The sequence below is a fragment of the Peromyscus leucopus genome, chromosome 1 (genome assembly GCF_004664715.2).
Source record: "Peromyscus leucopus breed LL Stock chromosome 1, UCI_PerLeu_2.1, whole genome shotgun sequence".
Classification (NCBI taxonomy): domain Eukaryota; kingdom Metazoa; phylum Chordata; class Mammalia; order Rodentia; family Cricetidae; genus Peromyscus; species Peromyscus leucopus.
In genome coordinates, this window is record NC_051063.1 from 59,146,434 (window position 1) to 59,160,663 (window position 14,230).

The following is a 14,230-nucleotide window of genomic DNA, read 5'->3' on the forward strand; positions in this document are numbered from 1 at the left end:
TTGGGGTGTGGTCACAGGCAGGTCCATCAAAGAGCTTCCATCCCAGGGGGTACCAGTAGTGGAACATGAAGTCCTCAGCCCCCCTGTCAAGGCAGATCATGCGGGGTCAGGATGGACATGGGGCCGGATGCTGCGATGTGTGTTCAGCCTCTGACTCTTCCTTTGTCTCAGTGATGATTCCTGCATATATCAAGAACCGGGCCTACGCCCTCTTCTTCATAACCTTCACCTTGATAGGTAAGTGCTGGTGGTCTGGGTAGACACCAGGCAGGTGTTCACCCATGCGTGACAGGATCCCTAGGCTCAGGAGTGGCTGTAAACTGGCCTCTACTTTTCTAACTCTCCTCAGCTTGCTTCTTCCCGTAACTTTACCTCAGTCTGCCCTCACCCTGTAACTTCCCCTCTCCCACACCCCTTAACTCGACCTTAGCCTGCTTTCACCTTATAGCTTTACCTCAGCTCATCCCTAGACCTTTCACCTTCAACTGACCTCTCAGTGTGTCCCCACCCTGTAATTTCACCTCAGCCTGCTCCCTCAGCTTGCTCCCAACTTACAGCTTCGTCTCAGCTTGTCCACCCTGTGTCTTTACCTCACCGTACTCCCCACACAGCATCACGGCTCTGTGTCGTCTCCTCAGCACGGTCCCTCTGTGCACTGCTGACCCATTCTTCATCTCAGCCTGTCCCACCCCTATAGCTCACCCAGTTTCCCACCCTGTACCTGTGTGTGCCCCGACACCACCGGTAACTTACCTCAGTCTGCTCCCCACCCCAGCTTCATCTTAGCATGCCTGCTCCACTCTTCCCCCTGGTGGTATGTGACAGACGATGTCCCTGTCTGTCTTCCTATCCATGGCTAGGAATGCTTGGCCTCAGCCCATTGATGGCCAAGGATGCAGGAGTCTGGGGTTTTGTGTGTGTCCCCTGTTATGAGACAGAAGGGAACTCTGTGAGTGTGACTGTGGTTGGTCATCCTGTGCTCCTGGCCACCATGCCTAGGCTGGCTGAGACCTTTGAGCCCGAGGACGGTTTTGGTCACTGGCTGTGGCAGGCTCTGCTCCGCTGGCCTCAGGTCAGGAGGGTGGTGTTTTTTTTCCTTTCACAGGAAGCTTGTTTCTGATGAACCTGCTGACAGCCATCATCTACAGTCAGTTCCGTGGCTACCTGATGGTGAGCCGCCCTGAGCCCCTGCTGAGCTGTGCCAGGGCTGGCCCCAGAGGCCAGGCAGAGTGGGCCCTGGGTCAGCTGACCCTGATGGGATGGGGAGCCGGTTGCTCTTGTGGACCAGCTCAGAGACATAGTGAGCCACGGTCGGTAGCCATCCCTGCCTTGCCGTGGCTGGCCTCCCTGCTTTGAGGACTTTTCCTTGGAGGGTGCCCAAGCAGTGAGGGGCTGGCTCCCTAGGCTCCCCCTTAGCCCACTCCCCAGGGCAGGGCGGACAAGGACAGAGATGTGTGTGTGAACTTCCAGAGCTGGGTATTCAGAGCCGTGCTCTTTACAGAAGTCTCTACAGACCTCGTTGTTCCGGCGGCGGCTGGGAGCCCGTGCGGCCTATGAAGTCCTTGCTAGAGACACCCCTGAGGCGTGAGTGCCGGGTGGGGTCCTCCCCGAGGGCAGTATGCTCTTTTGCTTCTGGGAAGGGGAGCTGGGTGCTCACTAGGGGTTTCCTGAGTAGCCCCTGCTGGCTGGCGCCGGCTGGACATTCCATTTGGAGCTGTGTAAACTGCCAAGCCCTCAGTGCTTCCGATAGCCTGTTTGTTTTTGCCTGAGTCCACTTGTGCCTAAGGCAGGCTTCCACACTGCCAGGTGGGCAGAGAAAGGAGGCAGGCGGGCTCTGGTGTGCCACTGAGAAAGTTCTGGGCTTGACCTCTCAGTGGCAGCAGTCTGCTGTCCCTCTTTATGGGGAGCGTCTCCGGGGGATCTCAGATGGGGCCTGTAGGACCCTACAGCTCACCCCATGGTGGAAGCTCACCAGGGCTCCATTTCCATTTAGCAGGGTGGATTCCGAGCCAACTTCAGGCCGGAGGAGCTGGCACTGGACATGCTCACTGGGGCGGGGTTTCTTTGCCACAGAGTTGGGGTAAATCCTGAGGACTTCCTCCGAGTACTCCAGAAAACCCAGCTGAGCGAAATCCACAAACAGGCCATCATGCAGGTTGCTGCTCTTCCTGGGTCTGCCCCGGCTCCTACTGGGTGGGTCGTCAGCCCAGCGCTTACTGCCCCTGGGTTGAGAGGGGCCCAGGCCTCGCTCCCCATGGCCAGTGGCCCACCTGGCCTTCCTTCTACAGAAGGTGCGCTCCTATGAAGGCCGTCCGATGCTGGCCGATGAGTTCCAGAAACTCTTCGATGAGGTTGACAAAGGTGTGATCAAAGAGGTAACTAGGCCTGCCCTGTGCCACCTGTCCAGCTTGGGCTAGTGGGGTTCTATTTCCCATTGTTTCCAGTGTCCACTTGCCTGCCCTGGATCCCCAGTCCCTGGGGTTGGCAGTGGGAATCCTTCGGCTCTCGGCAATTTGGGGTGAATTTGTTGGCAGGAGACGTTTACTATTTGGGAAAACGGCCCGGGGAAGCCTGATACAGAGGAACATTCCACAGCATTTTTGTGTCTGAAACCAAGTCCCCTGGCCGTTCCTCTGGGAGGTCTAGATGCTAGCCCTCTCCAAGGCCTTTGCCTCTCGCTATTGACGCGTGTACAGTGTATGCACAGTCCCTTGGGGATCTTCGTGTCCTCTTCAGCTCCAGTCAGAGGACAAGAATGCCTGCATGTTCCAGTGTGGGTTTCTGGGGTGAGCAGCCTTGCCAGGCATAGCTCAGGGATCCCAGGCAGGGATCTGTTGTTCCTGCCAACCAGCCCTGGGAGAACCAAGAGAGGTCGGGAGCCAGGACAGGCTAAGGTGGAGTGGGATGTGTCCTGCTGCGTGAAGCTTTGACAGTTCCAGTGCTGTGTGACCTGGCTGCTCTGCATGCCTTAGGACACACCATAGCCACAGGAACTGACTCTAATGTCTCCTGTCCTAGAAGCTGGAAGTCTGAGATGGAGACATCACAGGCCCAGCCCCTCTCAAGGCCTCTCCGTATGGCTGGCCGATGGTGTCTTTTCCTGGTGTCTGTATATGGTCATCCTCTGTGTGTATGTGTGTCCCAAAATCTTCTTCTTACAAGGACATAGTCATGTGTAATAAGACCCTCCCCAGCACCCCACATTCACACAGTCACCTCTGGAAAGGCATTATCTACAAAGGCATAATATTCTCTAGGAGTGGGGCTGTGCTTGAGTGGATGGAGAATTCTGTGGAGCGTGAAGGGCCAGCCCATCCTGTTAGCTGCTCCAGGAGGGTCTTCTTTTTTTCTTTTTCTTTCTTTTCTGTTTCCAGGAGGGTTTTCAGCTTCTGTGGCCTCAGGTCCCCATCACAGGTGGTTGTCTTTTTTTTTGGTTTTTCCAGACAGGGTTTCTCTGTGTAGCTTTGCGCCTTTCCTGGAACTCGCTCTGTAGACCAGGCTGGCCTTGAACTCACAGAGATCCGCCTGCCTCTGCCTCCTGAGTGCTGGGATTAAAGGCGTGTGCCACCACCACCCGGCATGGTGGTTGTCTTAAAATGATGTTTTTCTCGGGCCTCCCCAGGCCTTCTGGAGGCATGTATTTGTTGCTGATGTCCTTCTGAGTGTCCCTTCTGCCCCCACCTTGGGACACAGGAGTGTGATGATAGTGATGTATCAGCAGGGGGTGCTGTGTATATAGTCTGCCATCAGACCTCTGCTTGGACCAGGTGGGCGTTGAGGGCCCCTTGACTTGGGGTGTGGGAAGCAGATGCTGTTGAATGCAGCTTGCAGTGATTAGGGACGGGCCTCACAGGACCGGGGCCTGGGAGGCTCAGGTGGCGGTTCCCAGCCTGGGTAGGAGGTCTGCTGACTCAGGAGGCTGCTCTTAGAAGCCACGTGGGCTGAGTTGGTTGCCACCCAGTCTTTTCTGGGTACAGTCAACCTGGGCAAGAGAGCAGTCTCCGTCTGGGTTCTGTTCCTTGGTCTTGCCCCGCAGTGCCTGCTGGACTGGCCTGGTTCTCCCTACACTGGTGCTTGCCAGCCTCTGGGGAGCATGGTAGCCGTCACATTTGACCCCACCCTCTCCCACTGCCAGGACATTATGATGTCTGTCCTCCTCGAGGAGGAGCTTCCTGCAGCGGTGCTGCAGAGGAAGGACACACAGACTGTGTCTATCAGTCGAGGCCCAGGAGAGCAGGCTCAGGCTGGGGACAGCCTAGCACTTGAGCCATATCCCTCCTCTGGCCCCCTTTCCCAGCTACGTTTTGGATTCTCTGAGACAGGGGCTCCCTATGTAGCCAGGGCTGTCTTTGAACTCACCCTGTCGTCCTGGCTGGCCTCAAACTCACAGAGACTCACTGTCTTTGCTCAAGGATGCCGGGGTTGAAGGTATGCATGACCAGACTTGGCTTTCCCAGTTGCTTATCTGCTCTGTGGGCCATGCTCTTTCTGATGGTCTGGGATCTGAAGCCTAGGACTGGGTCTTGAGACGTGTGTTCGAATCTGGATGTTTTAAGAGTCAGATCCTTTGAGAGTACAACTGTACTGGATGGTGTGGGGGGCCACACTATCTGGTGGTGTGTCACTCTATCCTTTAAAACGGAGTGCAGTGGGGACTGTATTTCAGTTTTGAGGTTCAGTTACTTGGGGGTTGCTAACTTTAGGGGCTGACTGTGGTTTTTGGATCGGCCCCTTCAGAGAGGCACCCTGGGATAGGTTGGTGCTATGGCCGCCTGCGTGACCTGCTTGTCTGTCGTCAGGAGGCTGAGTGTATGTTGGTAGGTGCAGAGCAGGCCCTGTGCAGCTTCCAAAAAATCCTTCAGTGAGGGTAGCCACCATTGGAAATGGTGAAAGACTAGACAATCCCCATCACTGCCCTTCCTCTCCAGAGGCAGCTTCTGTCACGTGGACACTGATTGGTTTAGCTCTCAGTTGCACAGGCGTGTGTGGCTATATTCTAAGTCTGAATGTGATGGAGATGCTGAACCTCTCAGCAAGATGTTAGTGTGCTTCCAGTCAGGCAGAAACCACAGAGGGACTGTAAACAAGGCCCCCTCCCTACCAGGAAGTCTCAGGTGTGATGAAAGACCTGCTGTAGAGAAGGAAGAGCTCTGGGGTGAGGGACAGTGCCCGAGGAAGGATGACCTTAAAAGGGGACCTTCCCCAGCCGGACTCAGGCCTCGGTGGAGAAGTGTGGCTTATGCTTCTAGAGAGATGGTGGCCCAGACCTCTGGAGAAGGTTTCCGGACATCTGTGGAGAGTGTGACTGAGATTCCTGTGCAGAAGATGACCCAGACCTCTGGGGAACAGACCTCTGGCCTGCCTGAGCCAGTGCTGGTCTGTGGGCCATTGGCAAGTGAGAACAACCGTACTGGATGGCGTGGGGGGCCACGCTATCTGCAGCAGAGGCCAGGATGTGCAGAGCGCTAAAGGGCCTCTGGGCAGGCAGGCAGGCCCTGCACACTAGCTCACATGTCAGCAGGTCAGGCTAAAGCTCTAGGGTGCCAGGAGGACTGCATGTCTGGAGAGTCACATGTCCTGATGCCACACCACTGCATGATACCTAAAACTGCGGGGGCTGCACACTCCTGTCCTGTCCCGCACTGTCTGTTGAGAACCACCCCATGCCTGCTGTAGGTGAGGGATGCTGACAGGAACTGTGTTCACAGTGAGGCTGGTGCTGACAGTGAATCAGAACCCTTCCCAGAGGAGTTATTCTGTTCAGCACGGTGTGTCGACATTTTCCCGTGGACACCATCCCGTGCAGTTCTAGGTGTGTTTGTCCCTGACACGGAGTTCATGAAGTGTGAGATCTCTCCACTCTTGGTGATGCATCTCTCTTCACTGCACCCCACTGGTTTGTCACCTGAAATGTGGCCTTTGCTAGTCACTGGAGAAGTCAGTGGTTCCGTTTCATCCCTGAAACTTACCGTGTATGTGTGGTGGTGCTCCCACCCCGGGGGCCGCAGGAGCATTCTCTCTGCCTGTGGACTCACAGCACATCAGGCTGGCTGCCTCTGTGGCCCGCCGCCGCCGCCACATCAATCTGCCGCAGCCACCATCCCACGCTGTCCTTGGACATGGTGGAGAGGTGTCACAGGAAGGCACGGACCTCAGAAAACACTGGGTCTCGTGAGGCTCTCCCCCACGGCTGTCCACTCTGGATGGCCACAGTGCACCTGGCTTTGTCATTATGTTGTCCCCGACCTTGGTGAGGCAGTGTTAGGGATGTTTCACAAAGTGGTGTTCATTTGGTATGCTTTTACAGTCGTAGTTATTTATTTATTTATTTTTGTTTTTTCAAGACAGGCTTTCTCTGTGTAGCCCTGGCTGTCCTGGAACTCTCTCTGTAGAGCAAGCTGGCCTCGAACTCAGAACTTAGAGATCCACCTGCCTTTGCCTCTAGAGTGCTAAGATCAAAGGCATGCGTCACCACTGCCTAGTGCAATTTTAATTTTTATTGTATTTTATGACCTTTTGTGTATATGTATGTGCATACATGCATGCCACAGTGCATGTGTAGGTCAGAGGACAATGTTCTCTTTGTCCACGTGGGCCCCAGGGGTAGAACTCAGGTCATCAGGCTTGGCGACAAGGCCTTTACTCACACATATTTTATGTATATGAGTGGCTTGTCTGCATGTATGTGTGTATACCACTTGCGTGCCTGGTCCCTGTGGAGGTCAAAAGAGGGCACTGAATCACCTGGAACTGGAGTTATAGGTGGCTGTGACATACCAGGAACTCTGTGCCAGGAACTGAGCCCAGATCCTTTGCAAGAACAGAAAGTGTTCTTAACTGCTGAACCATCTCTCTATTTATTTATATGTTTGTTTGTTTATTTGATTTTTCGAGACAGGGTTTCTCTGTGTAGTTTTTGGTACCTGTCCTGGATCTCACTCTGTAGACCAAGCTGGCCTCGAACTCACAGAGATCCGCCTGCCTCTGCCTCTCGAGCACTGGGATTAAAGGCGTGCGCCACCACCGCCCAGCTGCATTTTATTATTATTTTTTTTTAACCATTTTACTTATTTGATATGTATGGGTGTTTTTGTCTGCGTGTATATCTGTGCACTACATGTGTGCTGACGCCCGCAGAGGGCAGAAGAGGGTGTTCTGTCTCCTGGGACTGGAGTTACAGATAGTTGTGAGCCACCATATGTGTACTGGGAATTGAACCTGGGTCCTCTAGAAAAGCAGTCTGTCCTCTTAACCACTAAGCCATCTTTCCAGTGCTCCCTGCCCTGGCAGCATACATTCCAAATGTCAAATGACTAATGTGACATGGTTTACATACAAGTCATTAGACATTTAGATCATTCTAGCTTTATAAGGTCACTGGGACTAGGCTCTCATGTGTCTGGGATTACTGGGGTCACCTGCCTCACCACAGCTCTGAGAGTGTGGGTTCCCTTGGTAGCGCCCGCCGAAGCCCCAGTACCAGTCTCCGTTCCTGCAGAGCGCCCAGTTCCTCTTCAGTCACTGCTACTTCGACTACCTGGGGAGCCTCATTGCTCTGGGAAACCTCGTGTGTATCTGTGTGAGTCGGGGCTTACCCTGTGGTGGTGTGGGAGGCCCTCTCCTGCAGCCGGCCTTCCCTTGTCTCTCCCCCCGCCACCCCCCATCCCCCCCCACCCCCCTGCACGCTGTGGCTGGCCACAGTGGTAAGCCATCTTCCCCTGTGGCTTTGCAGGTGTTCCTGGTGCTGGACTCAGACCTGATGCCCGGGCAACGTGATGACTTTGTCCTGGGAGTGAGTTCGGGGGCTGCTGGCCTGTGAAGCTGTCTCAGCTCTGCCAGGGACTGAGCAGTGACGAGGAGCAGGGTGGAGACAGGGTGGCTGAGCCCAGAGCGGTGATCCCTCCCGGGGCTAGAGGCTCTGGTGATTCGGGCAGAGAGTGTCTGGGTGGGGACACAGTAACTCCCATGGGCCCCTGCTTAGGGGAGTGGGAGGCCGAGGGTCCTGGGTCCTGTGGAGAGAACGGACCAGCTGGGCTGCAGTGTTGACTGGGTCCTGGGGGCTGCCTGTGTGGCTTCAGACTTTGAGCTTTGAGAAGTAAACGTGATCCTTTCTGATGTTAAAAGGTTCTGTCAAATTCCTTGGGAATTGATGCTTTTCGCTTTGAACTTTGAGCAGAAGCCTGTTGTCCTCATGTTAGATTCTGTTAGTGGCTTCTCAGAGGCTGACGGCTCAGTGAAAAGAACTGTCTTTACACCTGGGGAGTGAACCTCCTGTGGTCTGTCCTGTGGTGGGGGGAGTCTCCATGACCCCTTTAGAGGAAGAGCTGCTGCGTTTCCTTCAGAGGCCATCTTCTTGATGAGCTCACACCCCAAGCTCTCTGTCCTGTTGGGGAGACAGGTTCCCCAACAAGCTCAGGTTCCCCCTGGGAAGGGCTAGCCTAGAATGTTCCCTTTCAGTGCCTCTTGGCTGGGGAGGCCTGGGTCAGAGGAAGATGTGCATCCTTGGGGTCTCTGTGGACCTCAGAGATAGGACAGAGCAAGAAGCAGAAATACCAGGGATGCCTTAAGTATGGGGGATGGGTTCCCAGAAGGGCAGCAGAGGAGGTGGGGGAATGCCATGGCCACAGGCCTAGGACCAGCTCTGGGGATCCAGTGGGTGAGGCTAAGGCTGGCCTCTTCTGCCTCTTCAGATTCTTAACTACGTCTTCATCTTGTACTACCTGCTGGAGCTGCTGCTCAAGGTGTTTGCGCTGGGCCTGCGGGGCTACCTGTCCTACCCTAGCAACGTGTTCGATGGCGCCCTCACCATTATCCTCCTGGTAAAGTCCACGGAAGCTGGGGTACCTCTCCTGGCAGCCTGGCTGGCAGCTTTGCCTGGACTCTTTGGGTTACAGTATAGTATAGATCTTTCAGGCAGTGTAATGGACTGCCCGGGAGGAGGTAGGGCTCCTGGCTCGAGGGACCTGGGGTGAAGTGCATGACGGGATGCAGGAACTTGGTCTCCATTGTGTAGGAGTGCTGCAGGGGCTGGGCTACCACTTCTCAATCCTCGGGAGGTCCAGCAGGACCCAGAGCTATCAGCATAATGCCGCCCCTGGCAAAGCCCTTCAGTGCCTCTGGTTCACAGTGCAGCCTTGGTGTGGGCAAGTGAGTGTCAGGGGTCTCAGCTACCCAGGGTACCCTTGGGGATCCTTGAACTTTCTTCTTCCCACTTGCTGGGAGTGAGGAGCTCACACTTGGGTGTCACAGCAGTGACCTCAAGTGACATTTTGAGAGCCAGTGGGCCCCTGGGGACATGCATAGAAAGAGTTACTTGAACCGGGACTTTTGGTCCATCCATGATTAAGTGGCTTCCCAAGTCCTGATTCCTGAAGCCAGAGTATTCTTGCTGACAGAAGTCCAACATTTGGATGTTTGGGGCTAGGCCTGAGCTCTGAGTCCCACTGCATGCCCAAGTGATGGACTTAAGTTTTGGGATTCTGTTGCAAGCTGCCTGGGATGGCACTGCTGGAGGTGCCGCCTGGGTTGGCACTGCTGGACGATGCCCCCTTCTCTCTGTGGTTCAGGTTTTGGAGATTTCTACTCTGGCTGTATACCGATTGCCGCACTCAGGATGGTATGTGATTGCAGAGAACCTGGGGACACCACCTGAGCAGTGACCTGTCTCACTGCACCCAGGCGACAGATTCCGGTACCACACGGGGGGCCCTGGCCACTGGCATGCACTGTTCTACCAGTAGGGCTGTTGGATTATGACCTGAGTCTGCCCTGCATGGGGGACATGCAGAAATGGACACCACTCCTTGTTCAGGCCCCTTTGCAGTGGCCTGGTGGACAGAGGTGTTCCCTGTAAGGTATTCTACCAAGTGGCCATGTCTCTTCTCTCCCACCGTGTCCAGTGTGGGAAATGAGGCCCAGTACAGGTCTAGGGGGTCTGGAGTCACAGACTGATTGGGCTGGGTCCCTTCGCTGGAGTGTGGGAAGACCCCCTTGCTAGTGCCTGCCCAGCATGTGGCCTTGGCTTGTCCCCGTGCTTGGTGTCTGTTTGCTTTTTGTAAATGGTGTCCCTGGCTTTCCTGAGGTGTTAGGACACTGTTTGAGCCCACTGACCTCTATTCTTACTGTACTGAGAGACTTGTGGGTAGGGTCCCAGGACTTTTGGTATGGCTGGTGGGTGTGGGTGCCAGGCTTGAACCAGCACCTTTGTTGGTGAGGCCGCCCTGGGCCAGAAGGACACATTAGCTTGCTATAAGAGAGGCTCCTGTGAGCCAAGACTTGGCTAACACAGGCCTGGGGCCACCAGTGTCCACTTTGGATCCCTGCCCTGCCTTGTCTTGGGCAGTGACACAGTTGGGAGAGGCTTCTGAGGGCTGGGGGCGCAGCATGGACCTGCAGAGTGGTCCCTGGGGTGTCTGCTGGGAGAGCTTGGAGATGGGCAGGGATGGTCTGCCCACGTGCCAGGCAGGAGCCATATGAGAGCAGTGATCTGTTTCCGGTGTGAGCCAAGTCCTTCTCAAGCTTTGTCCCATCACCTTGAGAATTGTGAGGGTGACATTTGGGGCGAGAGTGGCTTATGTTTAGATAGGAGCCCGAGTACAGAGAAGCCCTGGGGATACTGGAGTGGAGTGGCGGCCGCAGGGTTGGGGGTCAGGACTGGATCATAGGATAGGGAGTTAGGTCAGGAGAGGGTCAGAAGTCATAGGCCCAGATTGGGACAGGGTCGGTGATGGGACAGGGCCAAAGGTCAGGTAGTAGGTTGAGGTTGAGACAAGCTTCCTATCGGTTCTTCAGGAACCGAGCTCAGCAGATCTGGGACCTAGGCGTTGGAAACTATCTCTGCCTTCATGCTATGGGGCTGCTTTGGGAGGTGTGGCCATGGCTGTGGCTGTGCCGGAAGGTGTGGCTGTGGTTATGGATAGCTGGGTCTGAGTAGGGTATGGCTAAACGCAGTCTCCCTCCTCCTGGGAGCTTTTCCTGCCGGGTGTCTCTGCAGTGACACTTGCTGTCTGTTCACCCCTGCTGCCTAGCCCCTCTGCTCCCCTGGAGCTCCTAACATGGCTCCTGTGTCTTCCCAGGATGCCCAAGCAGTATGGCCCGCTGTCGCTTTGGGACATGACGCGGCTGGTGAACACACTGATTGTGTTTCGCTTCTTGCGCATCATCCCCAACGTGAAGGTATTGTCGAATCTCCCCCGCCCGCCCCCCCCCCCCACGCCATGGCTGGGGTAGGGACACTCATCACCGGAGCCCCTTAGGAACACACCTTCCAGCCCCCTTAGCGTCCTTGAGCTGCTAGGGTGGGGTCACTGCATCAAGAGCCCATGCTTCCATTTCTTTTAGCTTCTGGGTCGCAGTGGGCTGGCAGGTAGAGGGTGGGCACAGGGTCTGGATGCCAGGACCGCAAAGGAACCTGTGACTCAGCACCCACAGGAGGCCGGGCTGTTTGGGGAGTGTGTGAGCACGCGTGTGGGTGTGAGTGTATGTGAATGTGTGGGGGTGTGTAGGGTTTGTATATATGGTGGATGTGTACAGGATGTATGTAGTGTATGGGTGGCTATGGGAGTGTGATGCATGTAGGTGTGTAGATGGCCTTGAGGCGGGTGTCCAAGTGTGTGTAGATGTGTGTGGATGGCTATGGAGTGGCTTGCTAGTCCATCCTGCTCTCCTGGTCAGGGTAAGGGTGTGTGTTGAGGGGTACGCTGTTGTCCCTGGGGCAGGAAGAGTCAGGCTAAACCTTCTTCTTATCCACAGCCAATGGCTGTGGTAGCCAGCACCATCCTGGGCCTGATCCAGAACTTGAGGGCATTTGGTGGGATCCTGCTGGTAAGTCTTGGGGCTCCTCTGGTGGTGGCCTGGGTGGGCTGGCTCTGTGGAGTCCAAGTCACATGTGGCTGGCCTGGTTCTGCTTTGGTGAGGAGGCCCACAGCAGTGTCAGATGCCAGGCTTGGTGGTCCTTCCTTCCAGAGAGGACCTGGGGTCACTCCTATCCCCACTCTATGCCAGAGTCTTTGTAGTAAACTGTCCAGTCCCTCATGACCCCTGGGTCATGTACCACAGTGAGAAATAGTGAGGACATCACGGATGGCCTTTCCAGGGTCCCCACTGCCCCCAGGGGCCCAAGCTTGAGGTTCTGGAAGATGCTCTTGTAGCCATGTGTGCTAGAGAGAAGCTGAGATGTGCCTGGGCCTCCGCTGGGGCCAGATGGCCTGGTCGTCCTCTGTGGAACCTGAGAAGCACACAGACCTCCCGGAGAGCTAGCCTGGTGCTTCTGAGCTCTCCAGCTGCCATCTTTAGGGTGGGGTCGTCTCTGTGCCCCCCTGACTCCCCTCCTTTGGCCTCAGCCTGGCCCTGTGGCTGCACTGACGGCGTCTCCTCCTCCAGGTGGTGTACTACGTGTTCGCCATCATCGGGATCAACCTATTCAGAGGCATCATTGTACCTCCTGGAAACAGCAGGTGAGGTGCTGTCCATGCCCGAGGGCGAAACCTCAGTGGGCCCTTCCCCTAAACGTCTCTTCTAGGTGTCCTGACTTGGGTCTCCTGAACACAACACCCCCACCCCCGCTGGGTCTAGGCTATGGCAGTGCTGGGGTGGGATTGGGGGTAGAGTGCTATCCTCAGAACCTGGAGGATTCTGGGGATGGGGGGTCTCTTGGGTCATGTCATGTACTCTCCCTGTGTGGCCGGGAAGTGACGTCTTCCTTTGCCCTTTCCCCTGGGGGCCTAAGAGTCCATGCTGGGCTGAGGAGTTGGGCAGTGTTCAACTGCTCAGGCCCCTGGCTACAGCTACTAACCAAGGGACATGGTCTTGTGTCTCCAGCCTGGTGCCCAATAACAGCTCAGCACGGTGTGGAAGCTTCGAGCAGCTGGATTATTGGTCCAACAACTTTGATGACTTTGCTGTGAGTCCTCTGCCTTGTCCTCTCACCTGGGTCCAGCTCACCTGGGACCCCTACCCCGCCTCTGCCTTGCCCCTGTTCCCTGTTCCCTGGGTTCCTCCTCTGCCTTGTCCTGGGCCCTCCTGGACTCTACCTCTGCTGCCCCACAGGCTGCTCTGATCACGCTGTGGAACGTGATGGTGGTGAACAATTGGCAGGTGATCCTGGATGCCTATCAGCGCTACTCAGGCCCGTAAGTCTGTTTGTCCCAGCACTGGCTCTTAGTTGGACATCAGAGAAGCAGGGCCTGGACTGAGAAGGGAATTAGTCCCTGACCTTGGAATGCTGACCAAGCTGTGCCCTGGCAGGCTTCAACCTTCATCCACACTACACTACACTGGGAGATAGCCAGGGCCCTGGGCTTATGTACTCTGGGGGTGCCAGTGTGGGAGAAATAAATGGTGTATATGATTGCCTGGGGCTTCTGGGGGTTTCCATGGCGTGGAGTCCTAGGGGAACAGTCAGGTGGCTCATTTAGCCCAAAGCTTGGAGAGCTTTGACCAGCTCAGCAGAGGGGCCTGGGTTCAAATCCAACTTGCTCCTCATGCTAGGCTTCCTCTGGTGTCTCTGGCACCTCCAAGTCCTGGTATTCTGGGGACATTACCACAGTATACACTGTGGAGTTAGCAGCAGGGTCTGCTGAGGCCCTCACAGATGTGCTTTGGGAGCTGTTTTGACTTTCTGGAATGATCTCATCCCACTCACAATGGGTCCTGGCCTCCTTGTCCTTCGCAGGTGGTCAGTGGTGTATTTTGTGCTATGGTGGTTGGTGTCCTCTGTCATCTGGATCAACCTGTCTCTGGCTGTGCTTCTGGAGGTATCAGATATCCCTGTCTGGGCCTGAGATTGGCTCCTGAGCTGTCTAGAGTTTTGGTGGATGATCCCTGCTACCCACCAAGGCTGTAGGCTGGAGGGAGCCTGGCTGGGGGCCCCTGAGATGCTTGTCCTGGCTGGTCTGTCTTAGTTAGGGTTTCTGTTGTTGCAATGAAACACCAAAAATCAAGTTGGGGAGGAAAGGTTGGCTTATGCTTCCAAATCATTGTTCATCACATCAGGACAGGAACAAACAGGGTAAGGACCCTGGAGGCAGGAGCTGATGCAGAGGCCATGGAGGGGTGCTGCTGACTGGCTTGCTCAGCCTGCTTTCTTATAGAACCCAGGACCAGCAGCCTATAGGGATGGCACCACCCACCATGGGCTGGGCCCTCCCCCATTGATCACTAATTGAGAAAATGCCTTACAGCTGGATTTCATGAAGGTGTTTCCTCAACTGAGGCTCCTTCCTCTCTGATG

General features: G+C 55.5%; 1 protein-coding gene across 1 annotated transcript in view; it reads left to right on the top strand.

Moving 5' to 3' along the window:
• Tpcn2 (two pore segment channel 2) overlaps positions 1-14,230 on the top strand; it is a 30,006-nt gene that overhangs the window by 13,979 nt on the left and 1,797 nt on the right. Inside the window, exons 9-23 of the mRNA XM_028871472.2 lie at positions 172-237; positions 1,106-1,170; positions 1,502-1,584; positions 2,074-2,155; positions 2,289-2,375; positions 7,460-7,579; positions 7,733-7,792; positions 8,691-8,819; positions 9,567-9,616; positions 11,076-11,175; positions 11,752-11,823; positions 12,382-12,455; positions 12,820-12,901; positions 13,048-13,130; positions 13,673-13,754. Coding sequence (XP_028727305.1) covers positions 172-237; positions 1,106-1,170; positions 1,502-1,584; positions 2,074-2,155; positions 2,289-2,375; positions 7,460-7,579; positions 7,733-7,792; positions 8,691-8,819; positions 9,567-9,616; positions 11,076-11,175; positions 11,752-11,823; positions 12,382-12,455; positions 12,820-12,901; positions 13,048-13,130; positions 13,673-13,754 — 1,235 coding nt within the window. The remainder of the gene's footprint in view (positions 1-171; positions 238-1,105; positions 1,171-1,501; positions 1,585-2,073; positions 2,156-2,288; positions 2,376-7,459; positions 7,580-7,732; positions 7,793-8,690; positions 8,820-9,566; positions 9,617-11,075; positions 11,176-11,751; positions 11,824-12,381; positions 12,456-12,819; positions 12,902-13,047; positions 13,131-13,672; positions 13,755-14,230) is intronic.